The sequence below is a fragment of the Ranitomeya imitator genome, chromosome 1, assembly GCF_032444005.1.
Source record: "Ranitomeya imitator isolate aRanImi1 chromosome 1, aRanImi1.pri, whole genome shotgun sequence".
Lineage (NCBI taxonomy): Eukaryota > Metazoa > Chordata > Amphibia > Anura > Dendrobatidae > Ranitomeya > Ranitomeya imitator.
Window position 1 is genome coordinate 601,976,261 of NC_091282.1, and position 27,449 is coordinate 602,003,709.

At 49.0% G+C, this 27,449-nt stretch overlaps 1 protein-coding gene across 1 annotated transcript; it reads left to right on the plus strand.

Annotated features, from left to right (window-relative positions):
* On the plus strand, positions 1 to 26,571 carry PYGO2 (pygopus family PHD finger 2). The gene is made up of 3 exons (XM_069768606.1): positions 1 to 217; positions 7,825 to 7,874; positions 25,070 to 26,571. The coding sequence occupies exons 1-3, from the start codon at positions 157 to 159 to the stop codon at positions 26,126 to 26,128; spliced, it is 1,170 nt and encodes a 389-aa protein (XP_069624707.1). The 5' UTR covers positions 1 to 156; the 3' UTR covers positions 26,129 to 26,571.
* Positions 26,572 to 27,449: the final 878 nt, after the last annotated feature.

Below are 27,449 nucleotides of genomic sequence, written 5' to 3' on the forward strand. Positions count from 1 at the left end.
GTTTCCGGTTTTTGTGCGAGTGAGACATTGAGGCTCGCACCTCTGCGCCTGGAAAGTGAGGGAAGAAATTGTGACATATCGGGTACTGCGGCCTGCACACTGACGGGGCACCGGGGACATGCCCGGTGTGTAGACTTCGGCCCGCTTTCTCCTCTAATGGCGGCGGACCAGGACAAGCTGGAAGGTCTCACACTCCCCGGCCGCAGAGCCAAAGCCGGTGAGACCGGGCGAGCGTCAATGTGTGTGGGGGAAAGGAGCTGACTAACAGGGGGAGGGGCAGAATATCAGGGGGGAGGGGCTGAGGATTAAGGGGAGCGGATGGTCTGAGGATCAGGGGGAGGGGCTGAGGAGTAGAGGAAAAGGGGCTGATGATTTGTGGAAGGAGGGGCTAAGGATTAGGGGGAGGGGCTAAGGATTTGGGGAGGAGGGGCTGAGGATCAGAGTAAGGAAAAGGCTGAGTTTTAGGAGGGGAGGAGGATTAGGTGGGAGGAGGAGCAGAGAATTAAGGAGGAGGGGTTGAGAATTAGGAGGATGAGGGTGTGGAGATTTAGGAGGGAGAGAGGATTAAGGGGGAGGGGGCGGTGGATTAGGTGAGAGGATAGGCGGAGGACGGGTGGAGGAATAGGGGAGGGGCAGTGAATTAGGAGGGAATAGGATTGGTCAGATGAGGGGCGGAGGATTAGGAAAAGGGAGGAGGATTGGGGAGGAGAGTGAGGATTAGTGGAGCTGTGGAGGATTAGGTGGGAGGATTAGGGGTAGGAAGGGCGTAAGACTCGCTGGAGTGGAAGGAGGTTTAGGGGAAGAGGGAGCAAAGGATTGTTGGAGGAAACGGGGCAACGTTTTAGGAAGAGTGGAGGATTAGGGGGCAGGAGAAGTGGAGGAAAAAGGGCGGAGTTTAAGGAAGGGTGGAGGATTAGGGAAGTAAAAGGGGTGAAGTTTTAGGAAAGGTATAGGATTGGGGGAGAAGAGGTGAAATTTTAGGTGGGCTGAGCAGTGGGAATAGTGGCAGATGATTAAGTAGGAGGCGCAGAAGGTTAGGGGGAGGGGTGGGGAATGTGTGAGGTGGGGAGGAGGGGCGTAGGATGTGTGGGTTGGAGGGAAGGAGGGGCGGAAGATGTGTGGGGATGAAGGGCAGAGTATGTGGGGAGGAGTTAGGGTGGAGGATTAGGGAAGTAAAAGGGGTGAAGTTTTAGGAAAGGTATAGGATTGGGGGAGAAGAGGTGAAATTTTAGGTGGGCTGAGCAGTGGGAATAGTGGCAGATGATTAAGTAGGAGGTGCAGAAGGTTAGGGGGAGGGGTGGGGAATGTGTGAGGTGGGGAGGAGGGGCGTAGGATGTGTGGGTTGGAGGGAAGGAGGGGCGGAAGATGTGTGGGGATGAAGGGCAGAGTATGTGGGGAGGAGCAGTGGAGGATGTGGGGTGGAGGGATGTGGGGAGGATTAGGGAAGGCTGTGGGGTGGAAGGAGGAGGGGCGAAGGATATGAGGGGTGGAGGGATGTGGGGTGTTGAGATTTGGGGCAGAGGATGTCAGGGTAGGAGCAGCTGAGGGGTGGGGGAGAAGGATGTGAGGGGAAGAGAATGTGGGGTGGAGGATGTGAGTCAGAGGAGTGACAGAATGTTGGGAAGAGGGATTGGTGGGGAGGAGCGACGGAGGATGTGGGGTTGAAGGGCGGTGGGTGATGTGGTGAGGTTGGAAGGAGGAGGTCGAGGGTCAGAGTCTGGAGAGGAGAAGTGGAGGATGTGGTGGAGTGGAGGATGTGGTGAGGAGGGGCAGAAGATGTGGGGGGGGTGGAGTGAAGGATGTGGTGGAGCTTGTGTGGGGAGGAGGAGTGGAAGATGTGGTGAGGCGAGGCAGAGGATGTGGAGTGGAGGATGTGGTGAGGAGGGGCAGAGGATGTGGGTGGAAGATGTCGAGGGGCGGAGTCTGTGTGGGGAGGAGAAGTGGAGAATATGGTGAGGCGTGGCAGAGGATGTGGGGAGGAGGAGTGTAAGATATAGCGAGGCGGGGCAGAGGATGTGGGGGTGTAGTGGAGGATGTGGAGAGGCGGGGCAGAGGATGTGTGGGGTGGAGTGGAGGATATGGTGAGGTGGAGCAGAGGATGTATGGTTGAGTGGAGGATGTGGGGAGGCGGGGCAGAGGTTGGTGGGGGGTGGAGTGGAGGATGTGAGGGGGCAGAGGATGTGGAGGGGCAGACGCTTTGTGGGGAGGAGTGGAGAATGGTGAGGAGGGGCAGAGGATGTGGGGTGGAGGATATGGTGAGGCGGGGCAGAGGATGTCGAGGGGTGGAGTCTGTGGGGAGGAGAAGTGGAGGATGTGGGGAGGAAGGGCAGAGGATGTGGGGGTGGAGTGGAGGATGTGGTGAGGAGGGGCAGAAGGTGTGGGGGTGGAGTGGAGGATGTGGTGAGGGGCAGAGGATATGAGGAGGAGGAATGGAGGATATGGTGAGGCGGATCAGTGGGTGTGGTGGAGTGGCGCCTGTGGGGAGGAGGAGTGGAGAATATGGTGAGGCGGGGCAGAGGATGCGGGGAGGAGGAATGGAGGATATGGTGAGGCGGGGCAGAGGATGTGGGGGTGGAGTGGAGGATGTGAGGAGGGGCAGAAGATGTGGAGGATGTGGTGAGAGGCAGAGGATGTGGGGGGTGGAGTGGAGGATGTGGTGAGGCGGGACAGAGCATGTGAGGGGCAGGGGTTGTGGAGGGGCGGATGCTTTGTGGGGAGAAGGAGTGGAGAATGGTGAGGAGGGGGCAGAGGATGTGGATGGTGGAGCGGAGGATATGATGAGGGGCAGAGGATGTGGGGGGTGGAGGATATGGTGAGGAGGGGCAGAGGATGTGGGGGTATGGAGTGGAGAATATGGTGAAGAGGGGCAGAGGATGTCGGGGGTGGAGAGGAGGATATGAGGAGGGGCAGAGGATGTGGGGGTGGAGTGGAAGATGTGAGGAGGGGCAGAGGATGTATGGGGTGGAGTGGAGGATATTGTGAGAGGCAGAGGATGTGGGGGGTGGAGTGGAGGATATGAGGGGCAGAGGATGTGGTGAGGAGGGGCGGAGCCTTTGTGGGGTGGAGTATGTGAGGAGGGGCAGAGAGTGTGGAGGGGCGGATGCTGTGTGGGGAGGAGGAGTGGAGGATGTGGTGAGGGGTGGCGGATTGGGTGGGAATAGGATTGATGGGATGAGGGGTGGAGTATTAGGAAAGGGGAGGAGGATTGTGGGAGGAGAGTCTGAGGATTAGGGGGAGGAGGGGCATAAGATTCGCGAGAGGAGAGGCACAGGATTAAGGGGAGGAGGGGTTGAGGATTAAAGGAAGAGTGGTGGATTAAGTGGTAGGAGGGGCAGAGGATTAGGGGGAAGATTGGTGGATGATTAGGAAAGGAAAAGGCAGAGTTTTAAGAAGGGTTAGGGGGTGGAGGATTGGGGGAGGAGAGGTTGAGGATTAGGGGAGGGCCGATGGATTAGGTGGGAGGAGTGACGTAAGATTAGGGGGAGGAGGGGTTGAGGATTAGGGGAAGGGCAGTGGATTAGGTGGTTGGAGGGACAGAGGATTAGGGAAGGACAAGGCGGAGTTTTAGGAGGAGCGGAGGATTAGGATACAGATACAGACTGCTGTATTTCTCATGCGAGAATCGCATCGCACTGCACGGACTGGCCTGGCACCTTCCTGACCTGAGCAAGACAGCATGATGGATTACTATGCAGCTGTCAAGCTCAGGTCAGGAGAGCCGACAGCCAGTACAAGGTTTACGTTATGATGGGATTCTCGCACGAGAAATCCAGCAATCTGTCTCTGCCCTTAGAGGGAGCAGGAGTTGAGCATTAGGGGAATGAGGATTAGGAGGGAGGAGGGGCTGAGGATGTGGGGTTGGAATGGAGGATGTCATGAGAAGGGGCAGAGGATGTGGGGGGTGGAGTGGAGGATGTGAGGAGGGGCAGAGGATGTGAGGCGAGACAGAGGATGTGGGTGGATGATGTGGTGAGGTGGGACAAAGGATGTCGAGGGGTGGAGTCTGGGGTGGAGAATGTGGTGAGGCGGGGCAGAGGATGTGGGGTGGAGTGGAGGATGTGAGGAGGAAGGGCAGAGGATGTGGTGGTGGAGTGGAGGGTGCGGTGAGGGGGCAGAGGATGTGGAGGGGCAGATGCTTTGTGGGGAGGAGGAGTGGAGAATGGTGAGGAGGGGCAAAGCATGTGGATGGTGGAGCGAAGGATATGGTGAGGAGGGGCAGAGGATGTGGGGGGTGGAAGATATGGTGAGGAGGGGCAGAGGATGTCGGGGGGTGGAGTGGAGGATATGGTGAAGAGGGGCAGAGGATGTGGGGGGTAGAGAGGAGAAAATGATGAGGGGCAGAAGATGTGGCAGTGGAGTGGAAAATGTGGGGGTGGAGTGGAAGATGTGAGGAGGGGCAGAGGATGTGGGAGTGGAAGATGTGAGGAGGGGCAGAGGATGTGGGGGGTGGAGTGGAGGGGCAGAGGATGTGGGGGGTGGAGTGGAGGGGCGGAGGCTGAGGGGAGGTGGAGTGGAGGATGTGGTGAGGCGGGGAAGAGGATGTTGGGGGTGGAGGATGTGGTGAGGCGAGACAGAGGATGTGGTGAAGCGGGGCAGAGGATGTGGGGGTGGAGTGGGTGATGTGGTGAGACGGGGCAGAGGATGTGGGAGGTGGAGTGGAGGATGTGGTGAGGCGGGGCAGAGGATGTGGGGGTGGAGTGGATGATGTAGTGAGGCGGGGAAGAGTATGTGGTGGGTGGAGTGGAGGATGTGGTGAGGCGGGGCAGAGTATTTGGGAGGTGGAGTGGAGGAAGTGGTGAGGCGGGGCAGAGGACGTGGGGGTGGAGTGGATGATGTGGTGAGGCGGGGCAGAGTATGTGGGGGGTGGAGTGGAGGATGTGGTGAGGAGGGACAGAGGATGTGGGGGTGGAGTGGAGGATGTGAGGGGGCAGAGGATGTTCGGAGTGGAGGATGTGTTGAGGCGGGGCAGAGGATGTGGAGTGGAAGATATGGTGAGGCGTGGCAGAGGATGTGGGGAGTGGAAGATGTGGTGAGGCGGGGCAGAGGATGTGGGGGGTGGAGTGGAGGATGTGGTGGGGTGGAGGATATGGGGGTGGAGTGGAGGATGTGGTAAGGCGGGGCAGAGGATGTGGAGGGATGGAGTGGAGGATGTGGTGAGGTGGGTCAGACGATGTGGGGTGGAGTGGAGGATATTGTGAGGCGGGGCAGAGGATTTGGGGGGTGGAGTGGAGGATGTGGGGAGGCGGTGCAGAGAATGTGGGGAGTGGAGGATGTGGGGAGGCGGTGCAGAGAATGTGGGGAGTGGAGGATGTGGTGAGGCAGAGCAGAGGATGTGGGGGGATGGAGTAGAGGATGTGATGAGGCGGGTTAGAGGAAGTGAGGGATGGAGTGGAGGATGTGGTGAGGTGGGTCAGAGGATGTGGGGGTGGAGTGGAGGATATGGTGGGGCAGAGGATGTGGGGGGTGGGGTGGAGGATATGGTGAGGCGGGGCAGAGGATGTGGGGGATGGAGAGGAGGATGTTGGGAGGTGGGTCAGAGGATGTGGGGGTGGAGTGGAAGATATGGAGAGGTGGGGCAGAGGATGCGGGGGGTGGAGTGGAGGATGTGGTGATGCGGTGCAGAGGATGTGGGGAGTGGAGGATGTGGTGAGCCGGAGCAGAGGATGTGGGGAGGTGGAGTGGAGGATGTTGGAAGCTAGGTCAGAGGATGTGGGGGTGGAGTGAAAGATATGGTGAGGTGGGGCAGAGGATGCGGGGGGTGGAGTGGAGGATGTGGTGAGGCGGTGCAGAGGATGTGGGGAGGTGGAGTGGAGGATGTTGGGAGCTGGGTCAGAGGATGTGGGGGTGGAGTGGAAGATATGGTGAGGTGGGGCAGAGGATGCGGGGGGTGGAGTGGAGGATGTGGTGAGGCGGTGCAGAGGATGTGGGGAGGTGGAGTGGAGGATGTTGGGAGCTGGGTCAGAGGATGTGGGGGTGGAGTGGAAGATATGGTGAGGTGGGGCAGAGGATGCGGGGGGTGGAGTGGAGGATGTGGTGAGGCGGTGCAGAGGATGTGGGGAGGTGGAGTGGAGGATGTGGTGAGGCAGTCAGAGGAAGTGGGGGATGGAGTGGAGGATGTGGTGAGGTGGGGCAGAGGATGTGGGGGGTTGGAGTTGAGGATGTGGTGAGGTGGGTCATAGGATGTGGGGGGTGGAGTGGAGGATGTGGTGAGGCGGGGCAGAGGATGTGGGGTATGGAATGGAGGATGTGGTGAGGAGGGGCAGAGGATGTGGGGGTGAAGTGGAGGATGGGAGGAGGGGCAGAGGATATGGGTGGGAGATGTGGAGGGGCGGAGGCTGTGGGGGGAGAAGGAGTGGAGGATGTGGGGGATGGAGTGGAGGATATGGTGAGGATGTTGGGGGTGGGTGGAGGTTGTGGTGATGAAGGGCAGAGGATGTGTCGAGTGGAGTAGCGGATGTGGTGAGGAGGGGCCGAGGATGTGAGTGGAAAATGTGGTGAGGATGTGGAGGGGCGGAGTCAGTGGTGAGGAGGGGCAGAGGATGTGAGTGGAAAATGTGGTGAGGATGTGGAGGGGCAGAGGATGTGAGTTGAAAATGTGGTGAGGATGTGGAGGGGCAGAGGATGTGAGTGGAAAATGTGGTGAGGATGTGGAGGGCGGAGTCAGTGGGGAGGAGGGGCAGAGGATGTGATGGGTGGAGTAGAGGATGTGGGGCTTTAGATGAGAAGCTGTGATGTGTAGAGGAGGAGAGAGGCAGGAGAAGTGTGGGCAGTAGGATAGTTTGCGTAGGAGGAAAAGTAATGGCAGGCACTGTTGCTGTGCACACAAGTGATATTTGTAAAGGGAACAAATTAACGATGTAGTGCCCCTGTAAGTCCCTCATGGATAGCGCTTGAGTACCAGCTGGGGGTGTGGCAAGTGGAGGCTGCAGCTTCATGCCTCTCTTTATGGCCTCCGTCATTCAGTTGCCTTTTACCAGAACTCCATTGATGGTTGCCATGATGTAGATGAACGGGCAGGCATTCCCGGGTCCCTTTTTAATGAATAGTTGGCCTGTCAACCATTAGGCTATGTGCACACGTTCAGGAATTCATGCAGAAAATTCCTGTGAAAATCCGGACATTTCTGGAAGATTTCCGCATGAAATCCGCATGCGTTTTTTTGCGCGGTTTGGACGCGGTTTTGGCGCGTTTTTTTCCGGACATTTCCCAATGCATTAGACAGTGGGAAAACCGCGAAAAAAAACGCAAAATTAATCAGCAGGTTCATTATTTTTCTGCAATGCGTTTTTCATGCGGAAAAACGCACATCATGTGCACAGAAATTGCGGATTTCATTAAAAATGATAGGATGCTTAATGTATGCAGATTATTTGCGGTTTTATAGCGTTTTTATAGCGCAAAAACGCTAGAAAACCGCAAATAATCTGCAACGTGTGCACATAGCCTCACTGTGGTGGTTCCTCCATAGATCCAGTAGCTTGGGATCATTATGGGGGTATTCCAGCCCTGCTTACTTCCACATTGGGGTTTGACTTCACATCTTCAGATTCCTGCTTATAGGTTTGATTCTGGCAGACGAATTGATCTGTGCTGCTTACATAGTTACATAGTTATTACGGTTGAAGGAAGACTATAAGTTCATCTAGTTCAACCCATAGCCTAACCTAACATGCCCTAACATGTTGATCCAGAGGAAGGCAAAAAAACCCATGTGGCAAAGAGTAAGCTTACCTGATGGGAGATGAGTGGCACATGAATACCCTTCTCATATAATAACGTCCTGGCACATAATTATGACCTTGTTGCTCTTCTTGTGTTTTTCAGGCATGCAAATGAAGAGCCCAGAGAAGAAACGCCGCAAGTCAAACACTCAGGTATGGAGAACGGGGGGTTGGGAAGAAACAGAGCAGAGAGTAAAGGGATATTCACTAATGGCCACTTTCCGAAGGTTGGGGCCCTCCACTGTCTGTAGACTAGTCTCTGTCTCTCAGAACTAAACCCGTTATTCAGTGGTCCTAGTGGTGGTCTCCATTGTCCGATCCTCTACATCCATCCCGTCATTAGCAGCATCTTCCGTAATTTTCAGGGACCTTAGTCCTTTCTGTGTGATACTGGAGGAGATGATGATGGTACACATGGTGTGTGATACTGGAGGAAATGATGATACACAGGGTGTGCTATACTGGAGGAGATGATGATAAACGAGGCGTGTGATACTGAAGGAGGTGTTGATACATGGGGTGTGTGATACTGGAGGAGATGATACACGGGGTGTGTGATACTGGAGATGATGATGGTAAACCGGGTGTATGATACTGGAGGAGATGATGATACACGGGGTGTGTCATACTGAAGGAGATGATGATGGTAGACGGGGTGTGTGATACTGAAGGAGATGGTAGATGGGGTGTGTGGTAGTGGAGATGATGATACAAGTGGTTTGTGATACTGGAGGAAATGATGATACACGAGGTGTGTGATACTGGAGGAGATGATATTCACAGGATATGATACACGAGGTGTGTGATACTAGAGATGATACACGGGGTGTGTGATACTGGAGGAGATGATACACGGGGTGTGTGATATTGGAGGAGACGATACACGGGTGTGTGATACTGGAGGAGATGATTATGATACATGGGGTGTGTGATACTGGAGATGATGATACACGGGGTGCATGATACTGGAGGATATGATGATACACGGTGTGTGATAGTGGAGATGGTGATGATACACTGGGTGTGTGTTACTGGAGGAGATGATGATGATACACGGGGTGTGTGATAGTGGAGGAGATGATGCACGGGGTGTGTGATACTAGAGATGATACACGGGGTGTGGGATACTGGAGGAGATGATACACGGGTGTGTGATCCTGGAGGAGATGATGGTACACGGGGTGTGTGATACTGGAAGAGATAATGATGTACACAAAGTGTGTGATACTGGAGGAGATGATGATACACAGGGTGTGCGATACTGGAGGAGATGATGATACACGAGGTGTGTGATACTGGAGGAGATAATGATACACAAGGTGTGTGATACTGGAGAAGATGGCGATACATGGGGTGTGTGATACTGGAGGAGATAATGATGGTACACAGGGTGTGTGATACTGGAGGATATGAAAATGATACACGGTGTGTGATAGTGGAGATGATGATACACTGGGTTTGTGATACTGGAAGAGATGATGATACACGGGGTGTGTGATACTGAAGGAGATGATGATACACGGGGTATGTGATACTGAAGGAGATGATACACGGGGTGTGTGATACTGAAGGAGATGATGATACACGGGTGTGTGATACTGGAGGAGATGATGGTACACTGGGTGTGATACTGGAGGAGATGATGATACTGTGTGTCTTACTGGAGGAGATGATGGTACACGGGGTGTGTGATACTGGAGGAGATGATGATACACGGGGTGTGTTATACTGGAGATGATGATGGTACCCGGGGTGTGTGGTACTGGAGATGATGATACACGGGGTGTGTGATACTGGAGGAGATGATACACGGGGTGTGTGATACTGGAGGAGATGATACACGGGGTGTGTGATCCTGGAGGAGATGATGGTACACGGGGTGTGATACTGGAAGAGATAATGATGTACACAAAGTGTGTGATACTGGAGGAAATGATGATGATACACAGGGTGTGCGATACTAGAGGAGATGATGATACACGAGGTGTGTGATACTGGAGGAGATAATGATACACAAGGTGTGTGATACTGGAGGAGATGGCGATACATGGGGTGTGTGATACTGGAGGAGATAATGATGGTACACAGGGTGTGTGATACTGGAGATGATGATGGTACACGGGGTATGTCATACTGGAGGACATTATGATGGTACACGGGGTGTGTGGTACTGGAGGATATGAAAATGATACACGGTGTGTGATAGTGGAGATGATGATACACTGAGTTTGTGATACTGGAAGAGATGATGATACACGGGGTGTGTGATACTGAAGGAGATGATGATACACGGGTGTGTGATACTGGAGGAGATGATGGTACACGGGTGTGTGATACTGGAGGAGATGATGGTACACTGGGTGTGATACTGGAGGAGATGATGATACTGTGTGTCTTACTGGAGGAGATGATGGTACACGGGGTGTGTGATACTGGAGGAGATGATGATACACGGGGTGTGTTATACTGGAGATGATGATGGTACCCGGGGTGTGTGGTACTGGAGATGATGATACAAGGGGTGTGTGATACTGGAGGAGATGATGATGCACAGGGTGTGATAGTGGAGGAGATGATGATGCACAGGGTGTGATAGTGGAGGAGATGATACAGTTTATCCCGCCCACCATTCCAGGAGTAAGCAGCACTGAACATGAGCTCCTGAACTTTCATCACTTTATACAGTGGGGCAAAAAAGTATTTAGTCAGTCAGCAATAGTGCAAGTTCCACCACTTAAAAAGATGAGAGGCGTCTGTAATTTACATCATAGGTAGACCTCAACTATGGGAGACAAACTGAGAAAAAAAAATCCAGAAAATCACATTGTCTGTTTTTTATCATTTTTTTTGCATTTTATGGTGGAAAATAAGTATTTGGTCAGAAACAAACAATCAAGATTTCTGGCTCTCACAAACCTGTAACTTCTTCTTTAAGAGTCTCCTCTTTCCTCCACTCATTACCTGTAGTAATGGCACCTGTTTAAACTTGTTATCAGTATAAAAAGACACCTGTGCACACCCTCAAACAGTCTGACTCCAAACTCCACTATGGTGAAGATCAAAGAGCTGTCAAAGGACACCAGAAACAAAATTGTAGCCCTGCACCAGGCTGGGAAGACTGAATCTGCAATAGCCAACCAGCTTGGAGTGAAGAAATCAACAGTGGGAGCAATAATTAGAAAATGGAAGACATACAAGACCACTGATAATCTCCCTCGATCTGGGGCTCCACGCAAAATCCCACCCCGTGGGGTCAGAATGATCACAAGAACGGTGAGCAAAAATCCCAGAACCACGCGGGAGGACCTAGTGAATGAACTGCAGAGAGCTGGGACCAATGTAACAAGGCCTACCATAAGTTACACACTACGCCACCATGGACTCAGATCCTGCAGTGCCAGACGTGTCCCACTGCTTAAGCCAGTACATGTCCGGGCCCGTCTAAAGTTTGCTAGAGAGCATTTGGATGATCCAGAGGAGTTTTGGGAGAATGTCCTATGGTCTGATGAAACCAAACTGGAACTGTTTGGTAGAAACACAACTTGTCGTGTTTGGAGGAAAAAGAATACTGAGTTGCATCCATCAAACACCATACCTACTGTAAAGCATGGTGGTGGAAACATCATGCTTTGGGGCTGTTTCTCTGCAAAGGGGCCAGGACGACTGATCCGGGTACATGAAAGAATGAATGGGGCCATGTATCGTGAGATTTTGAGTGCAAACCTCCTTCCATCAGCAAGGGCATTGAAGATGAAACGTGGCTGGGTCTTTCAACATGACAATGATCCAAAGCACACCGCCAGGGCAACGAAGGAGTGGCTTCGTAAGAAGCATTTCAAGGTTCTGGAGTGGCCTAGCCAGTCTCCAGATCTCAACCCTATAGAAAACCTTTGGAGGGAGTTGAAAGTCCGTGTTGCCAAGCGAAAAGCCAAAAACATCACTGCTCTAGAGGAGATCTGCATGGAGGAATGGGCCAACATACCAACAACAGTGTGTGGCAACCTTGTGAAGACTTACAGAAAACGTTTGACCTCTGTCATTGCCAACAAAGGATATATTACAAAGTATTGAGATGAAATTTTGTTTCTGACCAAATACTTATTTTCCACCATAATATGCAAAAAAAATGTTAAAAAAACAGACAATGTGATTTTCTGGATTTTTTTTTCTCAGTTTGTCTCCCATAGTTGAGGTCTACCTATGATGTAAATTACAGACGTCTCTCATCTTTTTAAGTGGTGGAACTTGCACTATTGCTGACTGACTAAATACTTTTTTGCCCCACTGTACCTTGTAATGAGGAAACTTTAGGACACGACCTGGAAAAATTCATACCTGTGGATTACAGAAGTGAGCTGGACTGAGCCGGACTATAGATCTTTATGAAAAAGGAGAAAAAATAAGTTTTAAAGGACAAAACAAGAATCTCCTGGCGGACAGACAGCATCCAGAGGACAGCACCCTCAGGTAGGACCATCCTCCGCCTCATCACACTCGTAAACTTGCTAGAACTTACAACTATCAGAAATAATGATTAGAATTAAAAAAATGGAAAAATTAAATCTGGAACAGAACAAAGTAAATGCAGATCGCAGAGATACGGGGACACAATCCAGCAGGGGGTCAGAAGGACAGAAGGGCAGTCGTCAGTGAAAGTCATAAAAACTGCCACAATTAGAGAAAACCCAGAGACCCTCTATGCTGACTTAACATCTAGTGAGGAAGATAAAAAAAAAACAAAGTGTTATTCTTCACAGAGTATCTCCTGGCCTGGCACACCGCCCTGTGCAAACAATATAAATATACAACCAAGTCTGATATCAATAATGGCCAGCAGATCAGAGTCAGAAACCATGAAGATGATGAGTGCAGCTCACTTACCATCACTCTGTATAACAATGGCACCGTCCTGGTACAAGGGACTGAGGACAATCTGGAGCAATTTGAAGACAGGTTCCCTCATATTAAACTCCAGGCCCAAACTCACATAGAACAACAAACCCAAACCACCACTGATGTCCGCACCCCTACAGCCACCTCTGATGTCCGCAGCACTACAGAGACCTCCAGAGACACCACTGCTCCCAATGCTTCACACCCCTCACCCCAGACCCTCAGAGACTGTCTGTCTCAACTAGAAAGAGACTTTGTACAATTTAAAGAAGAACATCTGAGAAACACTGGAGACAGAAATGCTAATGACCCAGCAATTAATGAGATAAACAAACTGAAATGTGAATACAGGTCCACTGTGCAGGAAATAAGAGCACCAATGTGTGAACTGCAGCAAGAAAATGCCAGACTGAGGCAGGAGATAGAAAAGTTACAACCACCAACCCCTGGACATCTGAGCCAGGAGGGGGGCATGGAAATGAGGAGTGCAGAGGACATAACCTCCACTGGCAAGGAGGCTGAGAAGCCTAATAAACCCAATATGGAAGACCCTGAGTCTAATAAAAGGGAGACAGAAATAAGACCCATAGTAGAGAGAAGAGAACCTGCTACCAACGTAATCTCCAGCACAGACCCCCATCAGCAGTCACACACCCCACCCACAACGTCACAAAGTTCTGATACCGTCCTCATAATGGACTCAAATGGGAAATACCTAAATACACGGCGGCTATTCCCAGGAAAAAGGGTCAATAAGATCCGCTGTGCAACTATTAAGCAGGTGACAGCAGTCATCAATAATCCACGGTTTACCAACCCAAGCCATATCATTATACACACTGGCACAAACAATCTGCCAGACCAGCACCAGCAGATCCAAGGACAACTTTCCCAACTAGCAAAGACGGCACAACTAAAATTCCCTGACAGCAAAATCATTCTGTCATCTCTGCTCCCAAGAAAGGATATATCCAACCACACCAACTAGAATATTAACACGGACTTAACCGCAAGATTGAAATCTGTGCCACGAGTAATTCTGGCATAACACCCCTCCATGAATCACCATCACCTCTATGACAGCAAGCACCTGAATAAACTGGGGTCAGCCTTCAGGCCAAAGAGCTGAAGGACATTGTACTAAACAGGGACCCTAAGCCTGGATCCAATGCCAACCAGAATCTCATGAAAATACCCTCAACAATGAAAAGGCAGGACGCCACAACCATATCTAAGGAAGCTGGAAACAAACACCCTCACCCAAAGTCACACCATCAGAGGAGGAGACCTCTGACCTCACATAGAGACATACAAAACAGAGGCATCCAGAGCAGAGATATGGAGGAGATAAGGACTCTGCTCAACACATGTGCAGGAAACTAACGGAACTGGATGGAACCAACAACATTACTAAACCAGTCTGAGATCCGGTGTGTCCTACACAGCCACACTCATTACAAGGTATACACACACAAGTGATAGAAAAAATGACTTCACTTAATTTAGCAGCTGGAACATCCAAGCCCTGAACACCTCTGTGTTTGGATGTAAAACAAATGACCCAGATTTTATACACAGACTGAAAAACATAGACATTCAGATTCTCCTAGAAACATGGACCAGGGCCAAAAATGAATCCCTGGTGCCCATCGGATACAGGGAAATCTGTGTCCCTGCCCTGAAAAATAAGAACATTAAACAGGGCCGCTGCTCAGGAGGAGTATTGATCTGGCATAAAGAAGAGTTCCACCAGTACATCAAACCAGTGAAGAGAGGAGACAGCCACATATTTTTTTAGAATCACCAGCTCCATCATCACCTCTCAGTCTGATGTCTATGTGTGTGCCATCTATATAGCACCACCAGAGTCACCCTACGTCAATCCAGAGAGCCTTGAGATCTTACAAGAAGAAGCTGCCCATTTTCAGGCCCTGGGCAAAGTTCTCATCATCGCAGACCTCAACTCAAGAACCAGGAGAGAAAAAGACTTTCTGACCGTGGATGGAAACATCTACATACTTGGAGCAGAGACTGACAGCCATGACCCAGTACATATGGAGAGAAACAGCTACGACAGTACATTCAAGAAACGTGGCAAAAAGATCCTGAACCTATGTAGAAGTTTAGGACTTCATATTCTTACTGACCGTACTAAGGGAGACTCCCTAGGAAGATATACATGTAGGAAGGAGTGTAGTAGACTACGCCATTATAGATATGGACATGGAAAATATCTGCGGGTTCATAGTCAACCCACAAACATACCTGTCAGATCACAGTCAACTTCTTCTGTACATAAAATCTACAAAGAAACCATCGGCACAAAAGCCTTAGCAGAGCGGCCTCTTCAACCTGCCTCCATCCTATAAATGGTCCAAGATGTCAGCAATAAAATATCAAGAGACTCCCAGCAGACCCAGAATAAAGGAGATGCTCCACCACTTCTACAACTACGGGTACAAGCCTAACCCAGAAGGAGTGAACCAAGCTACAAAACAGCTCAGTGATATATTCTACACCATGGCCGAACTGTCCGACCTTAAAAAAGTCAACTACAAAAGGCCAAAAGAAAAACAGGACAATGGTTTGACAGAGAATGTAAAGCCATACGGAAGACCCTGAGAACAGCCTCAAACAAGAAACACAGAGACCCCAACCATCTGGGCCTGAGGGATGCCTACGACACCATAAAAAGGCAATACAAAACCAGCCTCAAGAGGAAGAAGCAAAATTACATCTCCACTAAACTTAACCAACGCCAAGATGCCCTCCAAAACAACTCCTTCTGGGAACTATGGAACCACATGGGCACAAAAATCAAGAAAAACAACATCCATATCCAAAATGGCAATATCTGGCTTCAGTACTTCAGAGACCTCTACAAAGACATCCCGAAGGAAGAACTAAACCAAGAACAGAAAAACTAAAAGCTATGGAGGAAAAAGTCAAACATTTCCAAGACCCACTGGATACACCAATTGTACTACAGGCAGTTACAGAGAGAATCTCTTCCGTAAGGTGTAGAAAAGCCAGTAGCTCGGATGGAATCCCACCAGAAATGCTGAAATACAGCCCACCAGAAATACAGGCAGCAATGGTTAAACTGTTCAATATTGTGCTGAGTGCTGGCTACTTCCCTCGTACCTGGAATCAAGGCCTCATCTCACCCATTCACAAGAGTGGGACAGGTACGACCCTGCAAACTACAGAAGAATGTGTCAGCTGCAACCTGCATCTTGAACAAAAGGATCCTTAATTTCCTCACCGAGCATAACGTCCTCAGCAAAAGTCAAGCAGGGTTCATGCCAAACCACCGCACTACCGACCACATCTACACCCTGCACAGCCTCATTCAGAGCCACTTCCACAACACAAAGCACGGGAAGATGTTCATTTGTTTTGTGGATTTTAGAAAGGCTTTTGACTCAGTGTGGCACCCGGGCCTGTTACTGAAACTGCTGGAGAGCTGATTAGGAGGAAAGACCTATGATGTCATCCAAAGCTCCTACACCGAGAACCGCTGCAGCGTGAGCGTAGAACGGTAGAAGAACGGCTGATATCCACTAGAGCCGGGGAGTCAAGACATGGCTGCACCCTAAGCCTAACACTCTTCAATATCTACATCAATGAGTTGGCCACTGCTCTGGAATCTTCCACGGCACCAGGTCTCACACTCCATGACGCCCAGGTGAAATTCCTGCTGTATGCAGATGACCTACTGCTGCTGTCACCAACTGAGAAAGGTCTCCAAGAAAATCTGAAAATCTTGGAGAAATTTAGCTCCGCATGGGCACTACCGATCAATGCAAAGAAAACCAACATCATGGTGTTCCAGAAGAGAAAGCCAAGACCGAACCAGCACCTTCGATTCGTGCAAAACAACTGCGCTCTTACAGAAACGGACAAATATACCTACTTGGGCCTGGAAATTCACCAGTCAGGGAGCTTCAAACAAGCCATAGAGACCCTGAAGGACAAGGCCTGCAAAACCTTCTATGCCATCCGAAGGAAACTCAACCATCTGAAGCCACCAGCGAGGGTCTGGCTAAAAATCTTCAATGCCATAATCACCCCAATCCTCCTGTACAGCAGTGAAGTGTGGGGCCCTCACACATATCCGGACTGGTCAAAGTGGGATTCCAGTCCAACAGAAATATTCCACCTGGCAGTGACAGTGCCTGTTGGGCTGAGCTGGGCAGATTCTCACTGCATCTAGCAATGCTGAAGAGTGCGCTGTCCTTCCAGGCTCACATACAAAGTAGCAACCCAAGCTCCCATCACCATAAAGCCATGCTACATATAGGATGTCCCCACAAACCAGGACCCCTAAAACAACTCCTCCAAACCCAACCTGACCAAACCATCAACCAAAACAACCTGACAAAAGCCACAATCAGGAAGATGGTAGAGGAGGGGCAGAAGAGGTATGTCAGTGTCTGGAGGAACGAGATCAGCAGCTCACAGAAAATGACCGTGTGCCAGAGTCTACAGAGAGACTACAGACTGGTTCCATATCTGAAGAAACTCGGACCTCAGAGACCGCCAGACCCTGAGCCGGTATAGACTCAGTGCCCACAATTTGGCCATCGAGATCGGCGGGCACAGACAGAGCTACAAGCCCAGGGAGGACAGACTGTCCCTACACTGTGACCTGGAGGCCCTGGAGTATGAGACCCACTTCCTGCTACACTGTCCCAAATACTCAGCAGTGAGGGACACACTTCAGGAGACTCTCCGATCTCTTCCTGGATTTTAGATCCATGAAGGAAGAAGAGAAAACATATATCCTGCTGGGGGAAGAAGAGCGCGCAGTGGAGATAGCAGCGCAGTATGTGAGCACATGACATAGACTGTTTAAAAAAAAGACAGCCATGATATGCCATGGACTTCCTTAGCCCCCACCCTGTACCCCATCCATCGTCCCCACCCATTATCCCCACAGCCACTACTCCCTATTCCCTATTGTTCACGTTATTTGGCAAAACTAATGTTTATTTTGTTCTGCCAATAAAGCTTCTTTGAATTGAATTGATGATACATGGGGTGTGTGATACTGGAGGAGATGATGATACACGGGGTGTGTGATAGTAGAGGAGATGATACACGGGGTCTGTGATACTAGAGATGATACATGGGGTGTGTGATACTGGAGGAGATGATACACAAGGTGTGTGATACTGGAGGAGATGATACACTGGGTGTGTGATACTGGAGGAGATGATGGTACACGGGGTGTGTGTTACTGGAGATGATGATAAATGAGGTGTGTGATACTGGAGGAGATGATGATACACAGGTGTGTGATACTGGAGGAGATAATGATACACTGGGTGTGTGTTACTGGGGGAGATGATGATGATACACTGGGTGTGTGATACTGGAGGAGATGATGATACACAGTGTGTGATAGTGGGGATGATGATACACAAGGTGTGTGATACTGGAGGTGATGATACACAGGTGTGTAATACTGGAGAAGATGATCATACACAGGGTTTGTGATAGTGGAGGAGATGATACACTGAGTTTGTGATACTGGAGGAGATGATACACGGGGTGTGTGATACTGGAGGAGATGATACACGGGGTGTGTGATACCGGAGGATATGATAATGATACACGGTGTGATAGTAGAGATGATGATGATAATACACTGGGTGTGTGATACTGGAAGAGATGTTGGTACACGGGGTGTAATACTGGAAGAGATGATGATGATACATGGGGTGTGTGATACTGGAGGAGATGACACTGGAGGAGATGATGATACACAGGGTGTGATAGGGTCATTCCATGTCAAGTGAACCAATGATTTTTACCTCTATATTTTTAATTTCTTTTGAGGTTTTGTTATTTGGTAATCGTGTGTCAGAAAATGCAAAATGTGAAGAAATTTTTTTTTTTTTTTTTTTTAATTGATTTTCAAAGTTCGGAAAAAGTGCGATTTTCGGTGTTGCCTGCCTTTATGTTTCTCCTCATAATTCGGGCTAGAAAAAAGATAGAGAAACAAAATAAACACCATTGTACTCAGAACTGTACAGGCTTTCGCCAGATATGTCACAAGAGTATCTTTGTTAATATTTTACCCATGTGAATGGAAACGCAATATTTTAAAACGCATTTCTGAAAAAACGTTTAATTTCAAAATGTCAAAAACTGCACATTGTGCCTGCTATGTTCCTACCCACATCTGTACCAAAATACAAGATGGGATCGTGATGGGATCATATTTTAAAAAATAAAACTTTTAGTGTCAATTCGAAAATCTTGAATTCAGATCTGTTCAGCCTGTGGTCTAAAAGTGTGGGGTCTATATTTACCAAATCCATGATTTTTAGATATTACTGTATTATTTTATTATGTTACAGCTTAGAAGCAGGAGAGGACAGAGGAGAAAGCTTTGTTAGGGCCCAACCTGAGAGTGAACAGGGGTAGACAGTGAATGCAGAGCAGATGACGGGCCGGCAGCTCGAGCCTCTAGAGGCCATATTTACACCAAAGCTTAACACCCAGGCAACTCCTCAAATGGAGGGAGAAAAATATTCTTAACATCCAGTTCATGTATTGTACAAACCAGGACTACGAAGCGGAGGAGAGTTTCTGAAAACATCGGTTACATGAAGCAGAACCCATCAAAGGGACTCCGCAATACCACACTGTCATCCCATGTAGTGACACAGAAATAAAAACAAGGGTTTCTTCATTCAGCAAAGACCGTGAAGTCCCTGAAGTGGTAGAAGGCGGCACAAGATCAGCAGTGGATGACATAACTGGTGATGTGACCTGTGAATATGATTGGCGCTTGTGGCAGCTACTGTACTCTCCAAAGATTGTGAAAATGAAGAAGTACCGGTAGGTGACTTTTCTGCACCTTCTGGTCCAGCGCCGTCCTTTGTGTATCCAAGAAAACCAGACATTTTAAAAGTGAACAAAAATCAGATATGAACTCCGGTGGAGCTGAACACCATGACAGGCCACACATACTCTTGACACAAAAGGAAATAGCCATTGTTAGTAAGCGCTTATAGACAAGATTACATTTCACCCACTAGAAGGGACACATTGATGATAAAAGGCCAGTTTAAAAACCTACTAATGATTGTTTGATTAGTTCATACTTTATAGAACGAAGATTTAACTACTGTACTATTCTTCTTAAACACTTCATAAATGACATGTTTAGTGAGATAAAACAAATGGTTACATGTATAAATAGGTGGTAAAAATATTGGTTCTTTTAATCTGGATTTCTGAAACTTAACATGGACAAAACAGAATTCATCATCTTTCCCCCATCTCACATGACCCACCCAACGAACCTATCCATTACAGTAAATGGCTGGCCACTCTCCCCAGTCCCACAAGCTCGCTGCCTCGGGGTAATCCTTGACGCTGATCTCTCCTTCAAACCACATATCCAAGGCCTTTCCACTTCCTGCCGACTTCAACTCAAAAATATTTGACAAATCCGTTCATTCCTCAACCAAGAATCTGCAAAAACCCTAGTCCATGCCCTCATCATCTCTCGCCTTGACTACTGCAACCTCCTACTCTGTGGCCTCCCCTCTAACACTCTCGCACTCCTCCAATCTATTCTAAACTCTGCTGCCTGACTAATCCACCTGTCCCCCCGCTATTCCCCGGCCTCTCCCCTCTGTCAATCCCTTCACTGGCTCCCCATTGCCCAGAGACTCCAGTACAACACCCTAACCATGACGTACAAAGCCATCCACAACCTGTCTCCTCCATACATCTGTGATCTCGTCTCCCGGTACTTACCTACACGCAACCTCCGATCCTCACAAGATCTCCTTCTCTACTCCCCTCTTATCTCCTCTTCCCACAATCGGATACAAGATTTCTCTCGCGCATCACCCCTACTCTGGAACCCTCTACCACAACACATCAGACTCTCGCCTACCATCGAAACCTTCAAAAAGAACCTGAAGACCTACCTCTTCCGGCAAGCCTACAACCTGCAGTAACCACCGATCGACCAAACCGCTGCATGACCAGCTCTATCCTCACCTACTGTATTCTCACCCATCCCTTGTAAATTGTGAGCCTTCGCGGGCAGGGTCCTCACTCCTCCTGTACCAGTTGTGACTTGTATTGTTTAAGATTATTGTACTTGTTTTTATTATGTATACCCCTCCTCACATGTAAAGCGCCATGGAATAAATGGCACAATAACAAAAAATAATAATAATAATAATCTGGTTTTTAACATATAATTAGGATCAGACTGTATTTAGAAAATCACACTTGAGGATATGATCACCTTTTTTCTTTTGGCTTGCTCAGCATTTTCAACCTGAATGCATTGAACAAGTTGTGTTATGATGATGATTAAGATGTATTTATTCTGGCACTTCGGTATTTGTTTTTTGTGCATCTTTATTGTTTCATATAAATGTTGAATTCAGTAAGTTGTAATTTGAAAAGAAAAAGGGAAGAAACTCACACAAACATAAAATCAGATGATTCAAGGCTTAAAAAAAAAATAAAAATTTGATCGGTCCCAAGTTGAGTCCCTGTACAAATATAAACAAGAACACAGGTAACACACATGCATGTTTTCACAATTTTAAAACATACGTTTTTTTCTTAATTGCGCATCAAAATTTTGAATTTAATTTCTCCAAAACAAAATATAAAGAAACATAGTCTTGTGACATATCAAATGAAAGCTGGTACCGTCCTGAGAAAAATGATACCTCTCCCACCTCTATATCTTAATTCTAGCCTGAGATATGATAAAAATGTAAAGCCATACCAGGCCAAAATCCGCACTTTTCAAAACTTTAGAAATCTGTAAAAAATTAACTGATGAAGAAAAAAAATCAAATCTTTTAACTTGTAATTAGCTAAAGTTGTACTTCCTAAAAACAAAAAATAAAAAAAATCTAAAGACGTCAGGTAAAAAAATATTCATATTTGGATCACTTGATATAGAATGACCCGATACTGGAGGAGATGATAATGATACACGAGGTGTGTGATACTGGAGGAGATGATACGCGGGGTGTGTGATACTGGAGGAGATGATACACGGGACTGGAGGAGATGATGATACTCGGGGTGTGTGATACTGGAGGAGAGTATGATGATACACGGGGTGTGTGATACTGGAGGAGATGATACACGGGACTGGAGGAGATGATGATACTCGGGGTGTGTGATACTGGAGGAGAGTATGATGATACACGGGGTGTGTGATACTGGAGGAGATGATACACGGGACTGGAGGAGATGATGATACTCGGGGTGTGTGATACTGGAGGAGAGTATGATGATACACGGGGTGTGTGATACTGGAGGAGATGATACACGGGACTGGAGGAGATGATGATACTCGGGGTGTGTGATACTGGAGGAGAGTATGATGATACACGGGGTGTGTGATACTGGAGGAGATGATACGCGGGGTGTGTGATACTGGAGGAGATGATACACGGGACTGGAGGAGATGATGATACTCGGGGTGTGTGATACTGGAGGAGAGCATGATGATACACGGGGTGTGTGATACTGGAGGAGATGATACGCGGGGTGTGTGATACTGGAGGAGATGATGATACACGGGTTGTGTGATACTAGAGATGATATACAGGGTGTGTGATACTAGAGATGATACACGGGGTGTGTGATACTGGAGATGATTATTATGATACATGGGGTGTGTGATACTAGAGGAGATGATGATGATACACGGTGTTTGATAGTGGAGATGGTGATGATGATGATACACGGGGTGTGTGGTAATGGAGGAGATGATGGTACACGGGGTGTGATACTGGAAGAGATGATGGTACATGGGGTGTGATGCTGGAGGAGAGATGATGATACTGGAGGAGATAAGGATACACTGGGTGTGTGTTACTGGAGGAGATGATGATGATACACTGGGTGTGTGATATTGTAGGAAATGATGGTACACAGGGTGTGTGATACTGGAGATGATGATACACGAGGTGAGTGATACTGGAGATGATGATACACGGGGTGTGTGATCCTGGAGGAGATGATACGTGGGGTGTGTGATACTGGAGGATATGATATGATACACTTGGTGTATGATACTGGAGGAGATGATACAAGGGGTGTGTGATACTAGAGATACACGGGGTGTGTGATACTGGAGGAGATGATCATACACGGGATGTGTGATATTGGAGGATATGGTAATGATACACGGTGTGATGGAGATGATGATGATACACTGGGTGTGTGATACTGGAGGTTATGATATTGGAGGAGATGATGATACACGGGGTGTGATACTGGAGGAGATGATGATGATACATGGGGTGTGTGATACTGGAGGAGAGCATGATGATACACGGGGTGTGTGATACTGGAGGAGATGATACGCGGGGTGTGTGATACTGGAGGAGATGATGGTACACGGGGTGTGATACTGGAGGAGATGATGATGATACACGGGATGTGTGATACTGGAGGAGATGATGGTACACAGGTTGTGACACTGGAATAGATGATGATACTGGAGGAGATAATGATACACTGGGTGTGTGTTACTGGAGGAAATGATGATGATTCACAGGGGGTGTGATACTGGAGGAGATGAAGATACACGGGCTGTGATACTGGAGGAAATAATGATGGTACACGGAGTGTGTAATACTGGAGGAGATGATGATACACGGGGTGTGTGATACTGGTGGAGATGATGATGTTACACGGGGTGTGTGATACTGGAGGAGATAATGATGGTAGATGGGGTGTGTGATACTGAAGGAGATGATGATACACAGGGTGTGTGATACTAGAAGAAATGATGATGATACATGAGGTGTGTGATACAGGAGGAGATGATGATACCTGGTTGTGATACTGGAGGAGATGATGATGATACATGGGGTGTGTGATACTGGAGGAGATGATGATACACGAGGTGTGTGATATTGGAGGATATAATGATGATACATGAGGTGTGTGATACTGGAGGAGATGATGATACACAGGGTGTGTGATAGTGGAGGAGATGATACCATGGGTGTGTGATACTAGAGATGATACAGGAGGTGTGTGATACTGGAGGTGATGGTACACGGGGTGTGTGATACTGGAGGAAATGATGATGATACACGAGGTGTCTAATACTGGAGGATATGATGATGATACACAGTGTGTGATAGTGGAGCTGGTGATGATGATACCCTGGGTGTGTGATACTGGAGGAGATGATGGTACACGGGGTGTGATACTGGAGGAGATGATGATACACCGGGTGCGTGATACTGGAGGAGATGATGATACACGGGGTGTGCGATACTGGAGATTGTGGTATACAGGGTGTGATACTGGAGGAGATAATGATACACTGGGTGTGTGATACTGGAGGAGATGATAATACACGGTGTGTGATAGTGGAGATGATGATACACGGGGTGAGTGACACTGGAGGAGATGATGCACAGGGTGTGATACTGGGGGATATGATAATGATTACAAGAGGTGTGTGATACTGGAGGGGATGATGATACACAGGGTATGTGATAGTGGAGATGATACATGGGGTGTGTGATGCTGGAGGAGATGATACACGGGGTGTGATACTGGAGATGTTACACGGGGTGTGATACTGGGAGATATGATAATGATACAAGAGGTGTGTGATACTTGAGGAGATGATGATACACAGGGTGTGTGATAGTGGAAATGATACACGGGGTATGTGATACTGGAGGAGATGATACATGGGGTGTGGTACTGGAGGAAATGATGGTACACGGGGTGTGTGATACTGGAGGATATGATGATGATACACGGTGTGTGATAGTGCAGATGATGATGATAAACTGGGTGTTTGATAGTGGAGGAGATGATACACGGGTGTGTGATGCTGGAGGAGATGATGGCACACGGGGTGTGATATTGGAGGAGGTAATGATACACTGGGTGTTTGTTACTGGACGAGATGATGATACACAGGGTGTGTGATACTGGAGATGATGATACACTGGGTGTGTGATACTGGAGGAGATGATGATGATAGACAGGGTGTGTGATACTGGAGGAGATGATGATGGTACACAGGGTGTGTGATACTGGAGGAGATGATGATGATACACTGGGTGTGTGATACTGGAGGAGATGATGATGATACACTGGGTGTGTGATACTGGAGGAGATGATGATACACGGGGTGTGTGATACTGGAGGAGATGATGATACACGGTGTGTGATTCCGGAGCAGATATCTGGTGTGATGCTATGGTGTTCAGGACGTGTTGTGCTTGGTATCGGCTTTGTCCCCATTCTATGACATGACAGGTGATGTGGTGGGAGAGGGTTGAAGCCTTCTTTTTCCTGTTAGTGCATGAGGTGTCTTCTAGGTGGTGCTCTACTCCTTCCTGTTGTGGTTATGGTCGGTGAATGTGACTTTCTTATGCCGTCACCTGCTCGGTGTGTCTTTTTGTCTTCTACAGGGACCCGCGTACTCTCACCTTTCGGAGTTTGCCCCTCCGCCCACCCCAATGGTCGATCACCTGGTGGCATCTAATCCCTTTGAAGATGACTTTGGGCCTCCGAAGGTCACCGCTGCCCCCTCTCCCTTCATGAACAACCCGATGCCGTTTGGAAACTTCCGAATGCAGGGGGGCATGCCACACCAAGTACCGCCTGGTTATCCTGGGGGGCCGCAGCCTATGAGACGTCAGGCCCCGCCCTTCCCTCCCAGTCAGATGGGCCCTGGATTTGGGATGCCGCAGAATCCTAATTATGTTCAATCGGGAAACATGAATTTTTCCAATCAGCCTTTCAATCAGGGCATGGGACAGAGCTTCAGCCCCCCGGCCGGGCAGATGATTCAGGGGCCAGTAGGAGGGTTTGGCCCTATGATGTCGCCCACAATGGGACAACCACCGCGAGGTGACATGGGCCCCGGCCCTGTACTAAACTCCCCTGGTGGACCTCCATTCTCTCAGCGCTTTGGTTCTCCTGGACACCCATTTGGACAAGCTGCCATGCAGAGACCCAGCCTTCCTCCTAACAGCAGCCCCTTTTCTGGAGCAGATCAGACCTTCCCGCCTGGCGTGGAGGAGCACAGCAAAAGCGTTAACCCCCCGAACAACAGCTTCAACCAGGAGCAGCACGTCGGCTCACCATCTGCTATTAATGGCAACCAGCAAAACTTTACCCCAAATTGCGCCCCCCGGGGAAACAGCAGCACTCCTGAAGTCAACAACATTCCCCCGCCAAGCAAACCCACCGGCAACTCTGGCCACCAGCCACCACCCGGCCTGGTGTATCCGTGCGGAGCCTGTCGGAACGAGGTGAACGATGATCAGGATGCCATCTTGTGTGAGGCGTCCTGTCAGAAGTGGTTTCATCGTGAGTGCACAGGGATGACCGAAAGCGCCTACAGTCTGCTGACCCGCGAGTCCTCCGCGGTCTGGGCCTGCGACTATTGTCTGAAAACCAAGGACATCCAGTCTGTGTACATACGAGAACCTATGGGCCAGCTGGTGGCCGCCAATGATGGCTAACAGCCCCCCGCTACTGACTCATGAACCCCCATTCTCTGAGTGGAGATACAATCGTGGGTTTATTCTCTACAGGTCAATGAGAGATGCTTAAATTGTGTGCGTCCAGGAGCCCTGAAAGTGCTGATCAGGGGCAAAGTGTGCAGCTACATGATACATGTGGGGCAGTGCTGATGGCAGGGGGCCCTCAGACCAGCACTTGTGGGGGCATCTGGGTCACTCCTTAGTACAGATGTGCCATTGTCATAGCTTTGTGTGGCCTCTGGGGCGGCGCTGTGAGTCTCTCCTGTGCAAGGGTTGCTCTGTTTTCTGTCATTCTACCTCATTGTAATAAGATACTACAGAAGACGCACGAGACCTGTGCTGAGCAGCCTCCTGTGTACCGGCGTGGCGCCACCACCGTGCTGCCGTCATATCATATGCACTTAATAAATCCACTGCCCGTGGTTTCCTCGCATTTATGAGCCAACGTCACGTTTCTGCCATTGCTACTGGAGGAGCAGGTCCTTAAAGGGATTCTTCATGTTGCTTTTCACTGTCAGGATTGACACAGGTGGGGGAGATTGTACTGTACCATTGCGGCCTCCTGCAGCTCTATTTGAAGATCTATTATGCAGTGCAAGATGTCAAAAAACATACTGTCAGGTGGACAGATACTGTCTGTGGGTGGGCACTAGAGTGCAAGAAGAGTTGTCATAGGGACAGCTGCATCTTCTATCACTGACTGCTCTTCCGTAATCATGGAGAGGTCTCTGGCTGCAGCTTTACTATAGAGAAGGGACACCATGCAGCTCAACTGTGACCTCCATATGAGACGACATCCTGGGAGGGTTTAGATCTTGCATGCTGGGAGTTGTAGTTTTCTGACAGCTGGAGAGTCGTAGGTTGGAGAGCACTGCAGGGGCTGTGTACAGTACTCACCGGCCCATAATGTTCAGAGCTCGATGCACGAGGTTGTGGGTCAATAGTGGTGGTCTTAGGACCCTCAGTCAGGTGTACTGGAAATCTGGGGGTAGATATCACCCCAAAACGCAAGGATGGGGAATGGTTTTCTGCCAAGTGCCAGATGGATCTTTCTATCATTATACAGGGCTCACTCAAAATTATCAACTTGAAATTTATCCTGTGATATTTGGTCAAACAATTACCTCTGCCCTAATTTGAGGGTGGTGCTGCTTTTTGGTGCGACTTTGATATTGGGTGGGATAGATAATGATGATGCTACTCACAGCTGCTTTTCCAGTTTTGTGTTGTTTTGGAGTGGTCGACTTTTTGTGATGAATTTCAAAAAGAACTTACAGCAGTAAGCTCTGGACACAGATGT

What these genes read in the sequence shown, in the direction of transcription:
- PYGO2 (XM_069768606.1), top strand. Translation starts at nt 157, where the DNA reads ATGGCGGCGGACCAGGACAAGCTGGAAGGTCTCACACTCCCCGGCCGC. An exon ending in CGGCCGCAGAGCCAAAGCCG is followed by an intron (nt 218 to 7,824) that starts GTGAGACCGGGC and finishes TGTGTTTTTCAG; the next exon opens with GCATGCAAATGAAGAGCCCA. An exon ending in GCCGCAAGTCAAACACTCAG is followed by an intron (nt 7,875 to 25,069) that starts GTATGGAGAACG and finishes TGTCTTCTACAG; the next exon opens with GGACCCGCGTACTCTCACCT.